At 39.4% G+C, this 16665-nt stretch overlaps 1 protein-coding gene across 2 annotated transcripts in view; it reads right to left on the bottom strand.

Moving 5' to 3' along the window:
- The window catches only part of COPG2 (COPI coat complex subunit gamma 2), a 137724-nt gene that overhangs the window by 96613 nt on the left and 24446 nt on the right, over window positions 1–16665 (bottom strand). For both annotated transcript variants that reach the window (XM_036864135.1, XM_036864134.1), the window contains 4 exons: window positions 6374–6449; window positions 4808–4900; window positions 3747–3833; window positions 2504–2661 (listed from right to left, as the gene is read on the bottom strand). In XM_036864135.1, coding sequence (XP_036720030.1) covers window positions 2504–2661; window positions 3747–3833; window positions 4808–4900; window positions 6374–6449 — 414 coding nt within the window. The remainder of the gene's footprint in view (window positions 1–2503; window positions 2662–3746; window positions 3834–4807; window positions 4901–6373; window positions 6450–16665) is intronic.

Here is a 16665-nt window from a genome sequence, read left to right as displayed (position 1 = left end):
TTCTCTCTGTTCTTCAAACTAGTTACTTTCTATAGCACTATCTTCAAATTCACTAACACTTTCACTCTCCTCAGCCATCTCTAGTTTGGTGTTAGGCCCATCCAGCAAATAATCCATTTCAGTTACTGTACTTGTAGCAGGCAAAATGGCTTCCCCAAGATGTCCATGCTTTCCTCCATGGAACCTGTGAATATGTTACCTTAAACGGCACAGACCAACCCCTGGCTGACAGCCAGCAAGGAAATAGGGACTTACAATCTATGACCACAAAGAAACGAATTTGGCCAACAACCTTAACTGAGATTGCAAGTGGATTTTTTTCCCAAAGCCTCCAGTAAGCAACAGCACACTGCCAACATCTTAACTTTACCCCATGAGACCAATGTCTAACCTACAGAACTGTGAGATCATGGATGTGATTACATTTGTGGTAATTTGTTATGGCAGCAATAAAACACTAATACAGATTTTGGTACCTGGAAGTGAGGTGCCACTATAATACCTAAAATTGTGGAACTGCTTTTGGAACCAGACAATGGGTAGAGGCTGGAAGAATTCTAGTGAGCATAATGAAGAAAATCTAAAATGCCTTGACGGACTGTTATTATAAATTTGGTCTTGAAGGAGAGGCAGTGAGGGCTCACAGACTGCTTGTAGAAAGCTGGTCTTGGAGGATCAGAAGGAAGTCAGAAACTTGTTATTGTAAACTGAAGTAAGGTGGATCCTTGTTATGTATGGGCACAGAGCTCTGTGAAACTGTGTCCTGCAGTTATGTGGAAAGCAGAATTTGTAAACAAACTTGGATATTTACTTGAGGGAATTTCCAAGGAAAGTGGTGAAGGTATGACCTGGTTTCCTCTTGCTGCTTATAGTAAAATGTGACTACTGGTTACATTTTCCAAATTCTTTGCACTTCTAGCAATTTTATTTTATTTTATTTTTTTATTACTGTATATAGACATTGTGAATGATATAATGCAAACACTCTAGAATCTAAGATGTTCCTGTAGCAGGCAGTTAACATAGCTGGGATCAAACTCCAAACGTTATCTTCTCCATGGTGAGTTGCAAGTGAACTCTCCATTCAGTTCTTTCAGCTGACAGCTACTGCTTTTTGCCAGGTTTACTAGCGTTGTCCCCTGTATAAGCATAGTTGAGTAGTCAGCCAAAGATTTTTGCAGAGTTTAAAATTGATTTTGAGGCTCACTGTATCTGTGGCTCCCTCTTTCCCAGGATTTCCACCCTAAATTTTCATCATTCTTCTAATTTCAAACTGTGTTCTGTCCCCACTGTCCAGTAAATACTATGGCTTTCTATGATCCCACACCCAAAAATTGTGGAGTGCCCTCAGAGACGAGCCAGATATACACAAATCTCACCCAGTATAGTTTCTGTCTTCCAGGCATTAATTTCCCTCCAGTTTTTGCCTGCTTTTCACCACTCACCAGTACTTTCAAAGAGTGTGGGGTTTTTTGTTTCAGGGAAGCACAGTTTTGGACTAACGATATAATCATTATTTGCAGGAGGGCTAATATAACCAAACTACTCTACCATTACTGAAAGCCGGAAGCTCAGCTGAAATTTTTTTTTTTTTTTGGCTGTGCTTTGGGTCTTTGTTGCCGCACGCGGGCTTTCTCTAGTTGCGGTGAGCGGGGGCTACTCTTCATTGCGGTGCGTGGGCTTCTCATTGCAGTGGCTTCTCTTGCTGCGGAGCACAGGCTCTAAGCACATGGGCTTTGGTAGTTGCAGCACATGGGCTCAGTAGTTATGACTCAAGGGCTCTAGAGTGCAGGCTCAGTAGTTGTGGCACACGGGCTTAGTTGCTCTGCAGCATGTGGGATCTTCCCAGACCAGGGCTCGAACCCGTGTCCCCTGCATTGGCAGGTGGATTCTTAACCACTGTGCCACCAGGGAAGCCCTGAATATTTTTTTTAATATTCCATTTTTTCTTCTCTGTTGACATTTATATCTCCTAGTTTTTTTAGTGATTACTCAAGAGGTTACAGTATTCATCCTTATATTATCACAGTCTACCATCAGATACTATAACACGACTTCATAAACAGTATAAGAACCTTATGAATGTGTAATTCTACTAGCTTCTTCCCTCATGTGCTTTAAATAAATAAATTATTAAATACAGTACTTCAACATTCTCTTTTATAAAAATAAAAAAGATAAACAAGATGATTCTTAATGTCACTTCCAGCTTTCACATTTAGTTACTATATAACCTATGATAAATATTTTTTGTTCAATATCAGTTTGTTATTTATTGTATTATTAGCAATCATAATCTATTAAGTATATATGCTGGAGCATACATTAAAGTAAAAATAAAAGTTGTGATTCTTGGAATCCCATAATTTTTTTCTTAATTTGGAAAACACCAAATCCATCTGTAAAGTCGGCATTGCCCAAAAAATATTCATAAAGGAAATAAACTCTGAGGTATGTTAACCAGCAAATGGAAAATTCCTTAGGTTTAGCTGAAAACACTTACCCCTCTTCATTTTCTTTTAGTAAGCGACTGGCAATTCGGATCAACATGCAGTAGGCAAACTGTGATTTGAGACCAGATTTAGTAAATTTATTCAACATCTTAGAAACAGCAAGGCGATCACTCTTTTTAAGGTGATACAAAACTCCCAACGCGTGGTACTAAAGAACAAGAAAAAGAATATGATATAGAGAGAAGGCTGAGTAGGAAGAGAATAAAACTTACATAAATATAGAATCATACGGAAATACATTTTTAGTAAAAAGATACCCAAGTTTAATGTATACAAATAGAATATCTTTTTCATACTGAATCAAACACAGGCATGATTGAAAGGATAAGAGTTTCTAATTTACCCTCATAAGTTGTTAATACAGATTAGGTAAGTATTAAGGGGGTGACATACAATCTGAAGATGGCTCTAGCAGGTTCAGCGTTGCCCCATCCATCGTTAGTACAAAGGCTCTCAGGTCCAAGGCTTTACCAGTGTTACAGGTCTTGCTTAGTGGATTTAAATCATCTGTGGTTATGTTAGTGGTTAAAGGATTAATCTCCTGAAGTAGGCTTATGGCATGTAATTATCATGGCACTTTGTGTGAAAACACAATGATCAGAGTTAGGAAGGTGAGAATGTTTCCCAAGGGAAAAATTACTACTCTACTTCCTCATAAGTGAATATGCTAACATGAGAAGTAAACATTAAAAGAGGATAAATAAGTACCCTCTCAAATATAAATGGAGTACTTTACATAAAATTGCCAGTTAAGAATTTAATCTTGTTCCTTTTAATTAAGAATAGCGTAATGAATATCAAAAGGAGATCTTTCCAACAAAACAGTTAAAGCTTCACAAAGTGATAATTACTCTTTACTGTTTTTCTGATGTCTAATATAATCAAGGCCTGAAAAGCTTGGAATTGAACATCCTTCTTCACAAATTATTTTTCAAACAAAGGACTGAAATGAATTATGACCTTTGGAACGAGCATCTCAAACTACCACTGAATATAAGAATCTTCTCAAATATTCTTACAGTTTCTACTAAACACTATAGCAGGGCCTACAGTGGTAATCATAATTAGTGGGATACTCACTTGGGAATATGCACTAATATATACTTAATATTATGCTGCTTAATATTAGCCTTTAGCTAATACTCATCTGGGGAATCAATAAACTGCCCCTAAAATGTAGGGTTAAAGAAAGATGATCTGGAGACATAAGCTAAGGTGATTCAATGACAGTACCTGGACCATAATATTATCACTTGAAGCAGCTTCTTGGGCTTCATTGACCCAGCGCTTAACCACATCATAGCTTATCTTCATCATGTGCTAAATACAGAAAAAATTGAGAACAGATCATGCATAATCACTAAAAGTTTAGAAACATGAGTTAGTTTTCTTGGAAAATCACTAACAGACATTTCCAGAAAAAAAGAAACAATGTTATAGCTTTATAAGTCTATTTCAAGTCTCTGAGACAACTAATAAACCTGAAACACTTTCTCCAAGACCCCTTTGCAAAGGTGAGCATATGTTTGTGGCTGGGAAAGGTGTATAAAGGGAAGTAATGAGAGGGGAAGGACGGGGAGGGAATGGATAATTAATAGGATGGTACTTAAAGAATGTTAACATTATAGGTTTTACTTCCAGGAAACTCACCTGGAAGAAAAAACAGAGTACCATAAAAAAGTAGAGTACCTGCTGTAAAACTTGACCAATTATATTCCAGAACCAGCAACTCTCGTGATTCAGATGATCTAATCCATTCACACATTAGTAACCAATTTTAATCAAATACAATGTGATAGGCTGTCATGAATAAATTTTGTTTTGATAAAAAAGAGAAAGAAAAGATATTACTAAAACAAACAGCACTTCCTGGGAGGAAATTTAGTAATGGGACAGTAGACTTTGGACTGAAGGACACTGCAGACACAGGGCACCAACAAAAGCAGAGGACAAAGAGACAAGAGGTAGAAGGGCAGGTCATAAAGGACGATTTAAAGAAAGAGATTAGCTCAGTTTCTTCCCTGATCCCCATCCCACCCTAAACCACCACCTGTATTATATGCACAACATAGCTTTCTGATTACCAAAACCTTTCAAACATATGAAAATTTCATGTTTTTAACTGCCCATTTTAATTGCTCAATGTTCCTCTTTCAGATAAAGCATTATTGTATAAAGTAACAGAAATGTATACATATTTCAAAATGTTTCATTTGTGAGAGAATCATAGTGATACTTTGTTTTTGCAACTAGAAACTGTACCATGCGTGAGAACCAGTTACTTGTTCACTTACTAAGGAAGATACCAATGCTGAACTCGATACACTGGAGACTTTATCCACAATGGCCTGTTTCATGTATCTTTCAATGGCCTGCAACATTGTTCCCTGAGAACATTCATAAAGAAAAAGCAGTTGAAGCAAAACATTTTCATCCAAAACTACCACTTCAAAATAATTTACAAAAACAAGTCACATATTTGTCTCTGTGCAAATATTTGGAATGCATTAAAAGGCTTATCATATAATAATCAGATTCCAGAGGGCAAAACCCAGACAACCAAGCAGCAGCTTCAAGAAGGAACATTTGTAAGGAAGAGGAATAACTGTTCCACAATGAAATAAACTGTCTCAAAGTGAAGAATCCCAGTTCGGAAGAAATACACAAGTAGAGGCTGAACCTATCAGGGATATTATAAAAGAAATTCCTAAATGGGGATGCTTTTAAAGTCCTGAAGATACCTCTAAGTGTGGGGCATGTATTTTATATGGATCCCAGAGAGTCCTATAAATCAACTGTAATCTCTGATTATTTTAGATTCATAAGAAATTAAATGTGCAATATGCTACTATATTGAGTCCTCAATAGGAAATCCTCTGAAAATAAAGTTCTTTTTAATTTATCTGGAAGAAAGCTTAACACTGGGAAGGTGGTGGCAGGTAAGTAAGGATGCGTAAATACACCAAGATCAATACTTAGATGAAGAGAGTCTTAGCTAGCCCTAGAATGGTCAAGTCTTATGGTATCAGTTTAATGCTAAAAACAAAAGCAACCACAATAAAGTAACTGAGCATTGAAAAATACTAAACCATTTCTATTACTCCTCCTAGGATCCAGATTTACCATTTAATCCTGCTCAACCTTTGAAATTTGAGAAGATTGCAAACATATACATAAAATACACCCTATCATGAATATAGCTGAAATACTATTCAATTTGCTTGGCAATGCCCAGCCTGTCTTTCATTTTAACCTTTCCTTCTCAGAGTTCCAAGAAAGGGGCAGCCTAACATACTCTATAACCTCATCCCTCCCAATACAACAGACTAAGTCAAGGTTAAACACCTCATTTGGACCCAGGTCGACAACAAGCCACTGGCTGGCTGATGGCTAATCAGATTGTTTCTCTTAAATACTTAAATGAGAGGGCTTGAGCCTGGTAAACGATGGATCATAATAGTAAATATCTGAGAATCTTGCTGCTGAGTTCCTTAGAGCCACCCTATTTCTTGTTCTGGTTGTAAGCTTTACCTCAAATTCTGAGAGATTTGTATTTTGAAATAAAGCTTTTTTTTTTTTTTAAGCTAAATTCACATGGGTTTTTGTCTCCTGCAAGCAATGTGCCCTATGACAAAAGTCCATGAGGGTAAATATAGAGAGAAATAGACTAATCTAAATAAACAAAAGGAAAAAACAATCTAAAAGAAAAAAAACCTGGAGCCACAAAAGCCTTTCTGGTGGTCATGTTTCTCTTCTGCTGATGATTCACAAAGTCAGACAGGGAATCCTACTAAATTTACATGGCCACCTGCAGATAAACATAGGTCCCCTTTGACACCTCAGTAAAACAAAGAACTTACATCAGTGATTCTGCAGAGAGCCCTGATGGCTGGGCCTCGGTACACATCTTCCTTTCCAGTCATGTCCTTAGTCAGACTGAGAAAAATCAAATTGGTTACCGTAAGATTAAAGTTTTCTCTTTTGTGGAGGCCACCCCTAGCTAATTCCACTTGTCCCCATAATTATCTTAATGGAACTACTGATTAAACAAGTATTTACTGGGGCTTCCCTGGTGGCGCAGTGGTTAAGAATCTGCCTGCCAATGCAGGGGACACGGGTTCGAGCCCTGGTCTGGGAAGATCCCACATGCCGCGGAGCAACTAAGCCCGTGAGCCACAACTACTGAGCCTGCGCGTCTGGAGCCTGTGCTCCACAACGGGAAAGGCCGCGACAGTGAGAGGCCCGTGCACCGCGATGAAGAGTGGTCCCCGCTCGCCACAACTGGAGAAAGCCCTCGCACAGAAACGAAGACCCAAACAGCCAAAAATAAATAAATAAATTTATTTTAAAAAAACAAAACAAACAAACAAGTATTTACTGAGTGTCTTTCTTGGATAAATATAAAAACTATTGGGTAGAAGGCTATTTTAAATCTTAAGAATACAGCAGTGAGTTGGTGGGAATGTAAACTGATACAGCCCCTATGGAGAACAGTATGGAGGTTCCTTAAAAAACTAAAAATAGAACTACCATATGATCCAGCAATCCCACTACTGGGCAATACCCTGAGAAAACCACAATTCAAAAAGAGACATGTACCACAACGTTCACTGCAGCACTATTTACAATAGCCAGGACATGGAAGCAATCTAAGGGTCCACAGACAGATGAATGGACAAAGAAGATGTGGCACATATATACGATGGAATATTACTCAGCCATAAAAAGAAACGAAATTGAGTTATTTGTAGTGAGGTGGATGGACCTAGAGTCTGTCATACAGAGTGAAGCAAGTCAGAAAAACATATACAGTATGCTATCGCATATATATGGAATCTATAAAAAAAAATAAATTGGTACCGATGAACTTAGTGGCAAGACAGGAATAAAGACGCAGACATAGAGAATGGACTTGAGGGCATGGGGTGGGGGAAGGGTAAGCTGGGACGAAGTGAGAAAGTGGCATGGACATATATACACTACCAAATGTAAAATAGATAGCTAGTGGGAAGGAGCCGCATAGCACAGGGAGATCAGCTCAGTGCTTTGTGACCACCTAGAAGGGTGGGATAGGGAGGGTGGGAGGGAGGCAGATATGGGTATATATGTATACATATAGCTGATTCACTTTGTTACACAGCAGAAACTAACACAATATTGTAAAGCAATTATACTCCAATAAAGATGTAAAAAAAAAAAAGAATACGGCAGTGAGCAAAACAAAGTCTTTGCCTTCATGGAGCTTACATTCCAGTGGGAAAAGAGATATTAATCACATAAACTAAATATATACATAATTTTAGATACTGATTACTGGCATAAAAAACAGACAATGATATAGAGAGCCTCAGGCTGAAATCCCCCAAAATCCCAAAAACTCATCAGACTTAAAAATAACTCTTTAAAAGAAACTGACTAAAATGATTACTTCATGAGGTCTCGCTCTCTCAGGAATGGCTTTCTAAAATAATTGTCAATGGTTTCAGACCTTTCTGTGGAGCTGCAAAAACAGGCAGAGGAGTGTGGACTGAGCTACAAAATTTCATGGCCGTAATTTTAAAAGGTTTTTAACCTTTAGATTATTCACTCTTTTACCCTTCCTTCTCTTGTCCTCTGTGCATTTATACTACCCTCAAACTGACTATCCACCTCCTCCCTCACTCAACTTCCCTCACATAATCCAAAATGGCCTCCAACTCCAACTCACTCCATTAGGGCACCAAGAGGAGAAAGTTGTGAATAACTGACAGTCCTTCAATTTCATTCATTTTTCAATTATTAGGTAGAGTATTTCACTCATATAACAATCCATTTTCGAAGTATTCAAAAAGGTATAAAATATAAAGTCTAAGTCTCTCCTCACCCACCCTAGCCTGTAGTGCCACTCAACTGGAGACAGCCATTGTGAACAGTTGCTTATGTTTTCTTAAGGAAGTTCTTAAAATACATGCAACCACAGAGACTTATTAAAATGCATGCCAATGGATCACCACTCTTCTGGTACCTTCAATCTTACTCAATAATATAACTTGAAAATCTTTCCTTATAGGCAGATGTTTTAAAATTTTAGATATTTATATATATTAAAATATCTAAATAGTATATCTAAAATATCTTTTTAATGGTAGCACAGATTTCCATTGTTTGGGGATAAATAATTTATCAACCGGTCTTTTTCACAAATATTTGCATTTTCCAATTAGATTAAAAAACTGAGGCTTGGCAGGTTTGGTTCCTGAGTCCTCTCTCCTTGACTTGCTGATGGCACGGAAGTAGCCATAGTAATGCATAAACAAAAAGGCATGGCTACGTTCCAATAAAATTTTATTTACAAAATGAGGCAACAGTTTTGGCCACGGGCCATAGTTTGCCAACCCCTGCTCTGTACTTCTGTTTAGCTTGGGCTGCCCTGACAGCAAAGGCTTACATACAGATAGTTTATTTGGGAGTGTGTTCTGAGGGAGAAGTAAAAGATAAGGAAGTAAACCAAGGAGGAGGGAAAGTCAACCCAAAGAAGTTTTCTCTAGTGTGTCACTGCCACAAGCAACTGGTTATTTAATGACCAATCTTCTGAGAAGCCTAATGAAATACATCTCAGAAACCACACATTCAAGGGATGAAAAGGAAAGAATTTATCCACTAGCTCTTAGCCCCTGGTAGAGATTTAACCCCAGAGTGTTAACTCCCCATTCTCTTAACATTCACATGTTAACTCACACATGTGAGTTCAGTGAGTGTGCAAGAATTGCAGGGCAGGAAGCAAAACGCACAGGACATGCTTGAAGTGAGGCACTATCGATGCTAGTGAGCTGGACCCTACATGGCAATGTTGACCACAGCCACAGCTGGAACCAAAGATGAGGCTGAGGAAACGGGAGGTTGCTCAAAAGTGGCACCCAATACAGCCCATCCTTTGCACCCCTCACATTTGAACATGTCTTCCATTGAATCTAATCTATTACTGAGTCTTCAAGATGGTAACCATCCACTATTTCTACAAGAGACTGGAAGATGAGTAGAACATGGTACAACCCATACTGCTACAACTCATTTCAAAGCCATAGTTGATATTCATCATCTCCTTCCTATAACCACCCATTCTTTATTTCCCTCACTCTTGGCCAGCACTTCATCTCATCTTGGTTATGTGTCTGGCAGGTGACTCAAACCTTTATCCCAAGGGATCTGAGCCCTTTGTTGGATTTACCCTGGTTGGACCGTTGGTTGTTCCCTAGTCCCTAGTCAACATTTTCCCATGCGTGAACACACAAAAATATACTCAAGTGAATACCCTGAATTCTAGATACAGTCCTCTCTGTCACCTTTATATAGAAACAACCCTAGATCCTCATAGGGATCAAGGTCAGTTACCTCTACGAGTATAGCAGCTCCTTTCATTACCTGCTGGTCCACTAGCATGAAGAACACAAAGTGACCCAATAGGAGTCATCATTTCAAGTGTGCAAACTGGCTCACTTCCTGCCCCAGGGTTGCTCTGCTTCTGCAGTGTGGGATGCCTTAGGTTGCCAACCTGTTACTCAGACATGTAGAATCCAGAAGTGTGGGATGTTTCTGTGCTGGAGACAATCCACACCCACGGGAACCAGGAGTCAATGGGTTAAATGCTTCCCCCTTTTCACCCCTTGAAAACATTGTCCCCTGGGAACCGGGACCTCTAATACACATTTGGGGTGAGAATGGGAAGCATAAATTCTACAAGTGAGTCACTGGGAGTGAGGGTTAGAGGGGCCAGTCCTACTTCCACCTCTTGATTTCTGGACCTGCCTATTCTATTTCTTGGTGACAGTACCATACACTGGCAATCGATTCAATGGATATATGGCATCTTGGAGGAGAATTCCCCAACCTCACACAGTCCTTCCTCCAACCTACTACCTCAGCTGAGCATTCAATAGGCCATCTCATCATAGCATCAGGCTGTCTGCTCCTACTCATCTCCCTCCTAGTCACGAGCCCACTATCACTCCGCTTTTGCCATAAAATGAATGGCAATGTCATGTAGGATACCATGACAATAAATTAAGAATAACTGTTTATACCACAACTTGGCCCTACTGCAAACCCCTGGTTTATTCTATCTATATTTTATGGTGTTTGGGTCATGCAATTTTAAAAAATTATGTAGTCAAATTTATCAATCCTTTGTATTGCCTTTGGATTTTAGTCATAATTACAAAACTTTTCCCTACACCAAAGAGGAATAAAGAGGAATATACTCATGTTTTCTTCTAGTACTTATATGATTTCATTTTTTTTAATTTATACTCCTTATCTTTTTAGAGTTTACTCATGTATATGATGCGAAATACAGATCTAATTTTATCTTTTTCTAAGTGGCTACTCAGTTGTCCCAGCAACATGTATTAAAAAGTACATGCTTACCCCAGTGATTAGAGATGCCACCTTTGTCATATACTAAATTTCCATGTGTCCTTGGGTCTAATTCTGTACTTTCCATTTGTATCAGAGAATTCTGAAAAATGTAGATCAGCACGGCCGAGTTGACACTTTACGTAGTCATCACACAATTTTACTCCACTGGTCTCTTTGTCTATACACGTGTCAGTACCACACTGTTCTAACTGTACAGCCCTTAGTATTTCACTGACTGGTAGAGCTAGTCCTTCCTCACGGTTTTCCCTTTTTCAGTTATTTCCTGGCTATTCTTACATGTTTGTTTTTCCACATGAACTTTAGTATTAACTTTTCTAACTCTGTAATATAACCTGTTGGATTTTTTATTGGGATTGAAATGAATTTATAAATTAATTTAGGGAGGATTAAAATCTTTATAACGTTGAACTGACCTATTCAAAACAGGGGATACCTTTACATCTGTTCAAGTATACTTTGAGCATTTCAGGGCTTCAAATTTTTTCTTCCTAAGTTTTGTGCATTTTTTGGCAAAATTATTCCTAAGTATTCAATCTCTGTTGTTGTTGCAATGGGGTTCTATGCGTGTTGTTTGTTTACATAAAAGCTACTGATTTCTATGTGTTAATTTTATATCCTGCTACCCCACTCAATTCTTCTATTGTTTGAGTTCATTTTATCATTGTCTAGGGTTTCCAGGTATTCTACCACATCATCTAAAAACAGAGAGAGTTTATTTCTTTGTTAATTTACTCTTATGTGTCGAATTGGTTTCTCTTGTCTAACTGCATTGCTTAATACCTCTAGTACAATGTTGAATAGTGGTGACTGTGGTTCTGCTGACTGCTTTGTCTCTTGAGAGTATTCTTTTTTTCTTGTTTTTTTCTTAGGCTTTCTAATTTGTTGTTGAAAGCCAAACATCTCGTGTAGGACAGGAAAGATGAAGTAAATTGTTTACATGCCTTGAAGTGGGGACATGTTTCCTCCTGCTAAGCCATTAGCTCAGGGGTTTGAATTAATCTCTTTGGGAGTTGGACTGGGTTTGGTTTCTTGTTGCTCTTGTAACACTCAGTGCTCCACAAGCTTGGCTCCAAATTCCTCTAGTGATATCCTACGTTTAGGTTGAGGGCTGGTGTGACAGAGTATTTTTTTTTTTTCAATGATTACCCTCAGCTTTTGGTATTTTCTTCCCCCAGCCCCTCAGAGAGGATTGGTCTCTTGCAGGTTACTTACTTATCCCTCAGTGCAGTGGGCGGGTAGGGATGGGAGGCTGTTCTTTGTTGTTCTAATTAAGGCTGTCTTAGGCAGGCACCCTGTTCCTGGATCTTAGGGTTGTGGCCTTCACTTCTGCCCCTTCTAGAACTGCAGTTGACTCAGTGCATAGTCTTATCACTCCCCCAGGGGTAGAAAGTTTTCCCCCTGTTCCCTTCCCACAATTGCAATGAGTTTTCACCAGGATCTAAAGATGAGTGTGTGTTGCCATTCCTCCTACAGCTTAAGGCTTTTCTTTCAGAGGGGAAACGGAGGAAAAGGATCCAAGGGCAGGTCAATATCCCTGCCAGGGTAGCTGCTATTCCCTGCTCCCAATTCTTTACCCTGAGGGAGATTCTCCCTCAGGACTCTCCCAAATGCTCTATAAGTGCTCGGTTGGGTCCATGGAGAAGAACCAACAAGCCTACAGAGGCTTAGACCGCCCAGCCAATGAATTTTTTATTTTGCATGTTGTACTTTGTCATTTCTAAAATTTTCAGTTGGTTCTTTTTTATATATATAGTTCTCTGCTGAGAATTTCTACTCTTCTATTCATTTCAAGAGTGTTCACCTTTATGGAGCATGGTTGTATTAGCTGCTTTCAACTCTTTAATAAACCCAACATCTAGGTAATAACAGGGTTGGCATCTATTGATTATCTTTCCCCTTGAGAACTGGTCAGACTTTCCTGGTTGACTCATTTTGGATTGTATCTGCAGATTCTGAATATTATGTCATGAGACTCTGAGTCCTGTTAAAAGCCTCTGAGGAATGCTGACTTTTGTTTTACCAAGCACTCAAGGCAGTTTCAGATCGCAAGTTCTGCGTGGCCTTCCGTGCATGTCATTTCTCCCACACTCTCTGGCTCTCAAGGACTCCTTTTCCCAGTTCTTCTCACCAGAAATATGAGATTCTCTCAGAGTTTTAGCTCCCTGTGCTACTGCACAATTCTTTGGAAGCGAGCCCTTAAGACAAAGAGATAAAAGAAAGAAAAAAAAAATACAGTTGACCCGTGAACAATGCAGGGGTTAGGGGTGCCAACCCTCCACACAGTTGAAAATCTGAATATAACTTATATTCAGCTCTCCCTATACATGGTTCCTCAGGATCCATGTGTAAGTGGACCTGCACAGTTCAAAACTCCTGTTGCAAGGGTCAACTGTAACGTGGATTTCCCCCCACTCTTCACATGCCAGGGGCCCCTTTTCTCAGAGACAGGTCTTATCTCAGGGTTTCAGGTGTCTGAAATACTGCTGTCACGTCACAGTAGTGTTCCACAACTAGGACTGGCCTCAAGGCAGAACCAGAAATTAAACAAAAAAACAATAACAAACAAACAAGGATTCTCCCCCATGCTCTCCAGATTGCAGGGGTCTTTTCTTTAACTTGTGCTCAGGCTAGAGAGATGGGCTTCTGCCTTTGTTGACTCGTCCCACTGTACAGTTCTCCAATTAGCCTGCTCTTGGGTCAAACGCGGGGTATAAAGAGGAAAAATAAACATGAAACTCACTGTTACCACACTGGTTATTCATTAATTACTGTTTTCTTTCCTCAAATTCACTGTTATTATTCAGTTTTCAAAGGCCTCAGGTAGTCACTTTCTGTACTTTTGTCCACAGGTTTTTGTTGTGATCATTGGGAGACATGGCCTGCCGTGGCCTTACTCCATCTTGGCCAGAATCAGAAGTACCCTGACTTTCCCTTTTACTCACTGGTGTTCATTTTATTAGGCTTTGGAGAAAGGAGTTTTATGACTTGGCATCATTTTCATGATTTTCTCTCAAATGTTTTCCACAATTTCATTTTAAAAGAGAATAAGTATGAATCCAAATAAATCAGGGCAGTCTGCTTGTCAACTGGACAGGAAAGAGGCAGGATACAGAAAGGTTTCTCAACTCCCATTAAACCCACAGTGATGGTTAATTTTCTGTGTCAACTTCACCGAGTTAAGGGATGCCCAGATAACTGGTAAAGCATTATTTCTGGGTGTGTCTATGAGTGTGCTTCCAGAAGACTGGCATTTGAATCAGTAAGCTGAGTAAAGAAGATCACCCTCACCAATAGGAATGGGCATCATGCAATCCGTTAGGAGCCTGAATAGAATAAAAAGGCAGAGGAAGGGAGTATTTGCTCTCTGCTTGGGCTGGGACATCCATCTTCTCCTGCCCTGGGAAATTAGGACTCCTGGTTCCCAGGCCTTCAGGTCTGGTCTGGAACTATACCACTGGCTTTGCTGGGCCTCCAGTTTACAGAGAGCAGATTATGGGGCTTAGCCCCCATAACTGCGTGAGCCAATCCTTCATAATAAATCTCTTTCTATATATCTATATATATCCTATTAGTTCTGTTGTCTGGAGAAACCCAACTAATACACCCATATTTCTCCACTTCTTCATATGTGTGAGTGCTGTCTTGAGATAGAGAAAGACAAATAATCCTTATGATTTCAGCTCCCTTAACTGAAGTGAGAAAATGGATTATCCTGTGCTTAATTCATGAAACAAACTTTTAATGTGTGTCTAATACATGCAAGGCACTTTTCTAAGAATTAATGATACAAAGTCATATATGATATAATTTTTGCTCTCAAGGAACTAACAGTACAGAGGATAGAAAAACATGTAAACAAATCATTACAGCACAATGTACTAAACACTAGAATAGAGGTTAAAACGAAGTATTATAAGAACAGCAGAGGAGACAATGACTAACCTGTCAAGAACAGGAAAATCAATATGTAAAATGATGTTTGAGCTTTGTGGAAAAGGAAATAGGATAAATGCAGGCACAGGGAGAAACATGTACAGTGATACAGGGTATCAAATAGCATGATGAGTTTGGGAAATGGCAAAAGCATTGATGTGAACCCCAGGGAATGCCAATATTTAGGGTGACAGGCAGAATAAAACAGCCTCTTCTGTGGAAGAATAAAATGGAATAATCAGAGATGGGAGGAAATTCAGGACTATGGTTCTGAAAGCCAAATACGGTAGAACTTCAGGGAGTGTTTAACCATATTAAAACTAAGAGAGAGGTCAATTAAAATACAGACTGAAAAATCAGCTTTGGGATTTTGCAATTAAGAGATTACTGGAGGGGCTTCCCTGGTGGCGCAGTGGTTGAGAATCTGCCTGCCAATGCAGGGGACACGGGTTCGAGCCCTGGTCTGGGAAGATCCCACATGCCACGGAGCAACTGGGGCCGTGAGCCACAATTACTGAGCCTGCGCGTCTGGAGCCTGTGCTCCGCAACAAGAGAGGCCGCGATAGGCCCGCGCACCGCGATGAAGAGTGGCCCCCGCTTGCCACAACTAGAGAAAGCCCTCGCACAGAAACGAAGACCCAACACAGCCAAAAATAAATAAATTAATAAATTAAAAAAAAAAAAAAAAAGATTACTGGAAATCTTTGAGAGAAGTTTCACTACAGTGGTGGCTAAGTCAGATTAGAATAGTATCTCATTTCCTTTCTCGCTCTACACCAAGTCCTGGCAGACATAACGTCAAGGACAGCAGCACCATTCAAGTAGAAAAGCTGTTTCAGGCTTGAATATTTCTTACCAAGTCTGTGGATGGTCTTAGCTTCTTGGTTCCCTTAGGAAGCTAAGTATTATCCTCCCCCTGCCCAAATCCTCACATTATTCCCACAATTGATATCAAAACTGCCTGCCAGACAGCCGTTTCTACAGCCCCTTCATTTCTTCCTAAACCATGGCCTATGAACTGTTCATTTGATTTTCTGAGACTAGGGATGTAACTAATCACATACTGAAACCCATTCCCCCATGCTACTCCCCATGTGAGTGATGGGTCATTCCTCAGGACTCATTTCCAGAATTCTAAGCAATCTTCAGATGCAGCTTTTCACTGGTGAGTCTCATCAGACAGGGGTAGAACAGTATAACCAGATTGTCAATATACTTGACCATCCTTACGCCACTAACTAAATCTCTTCATGTTTTTCTTTTTGTTAACTGAGTTGTAATTTATATACAATAAAAATGCCAGCTTAAGTGTTCAGTTAGATGGCAATTGTGATCACTCATGTAACCTTTACCCAAAATAAAATACTGAACACTTCCATCACCTCAGAAAGTTCCCTCATGCCCACTTCCAGTCAGTCTCCTCCAACCTACCAGACTTCTGGTTTCTGTCACCACAACTGAGTTTTGACTGGTCTTAGAATTTACATAAATAGAATCATCCAGCATGCATTCTTTTGTGTCTGTTTTCTTTTGTTCCAACATATTATTTTAGGAATGTATCTGTGTTGTTGCTTGAAACAGCAATTTGTTCCTTTTTATTGCTGAGTAGTGGTCCACTGTATTAAGATAACACAGTTGGTTTAACCATTCTCCTGTTGATGAACTTTTGGGTTGTTTCTGGTTTAGGGCTATCACAAAGCTGCTATGAAATTCTTATACAGTCTTTTTTGTGGCCAAAGATTTTCATTTTCTTGGGTAAATACTTAGCAGTGGAATTACTGGTCACAGGGTAGGTATATGTTTA

The sequence above is a fragment of the Balaenoptera musculus genome, chromosome 9 (assembly GCF_009873245.2).
Source record: "Balaenoptera musculus isolate JJ_BM4_2016_0621 chromosome 9, mBalMus1.pri.v3, whole genome shotgun sequence".
Classification (NCBI taxonomy): domain Eukaryota; kingdom Metazoa; phylum Chordata; class Mammalia; order Artiodactyla; family Balaenopteridae; genus Balaenoptera; species Balaenoptera musculus.
Note: the sequence above shows the minus strand (reverse complement) of the source record. Positions and strands in the feature narration are given on the sequence as shown.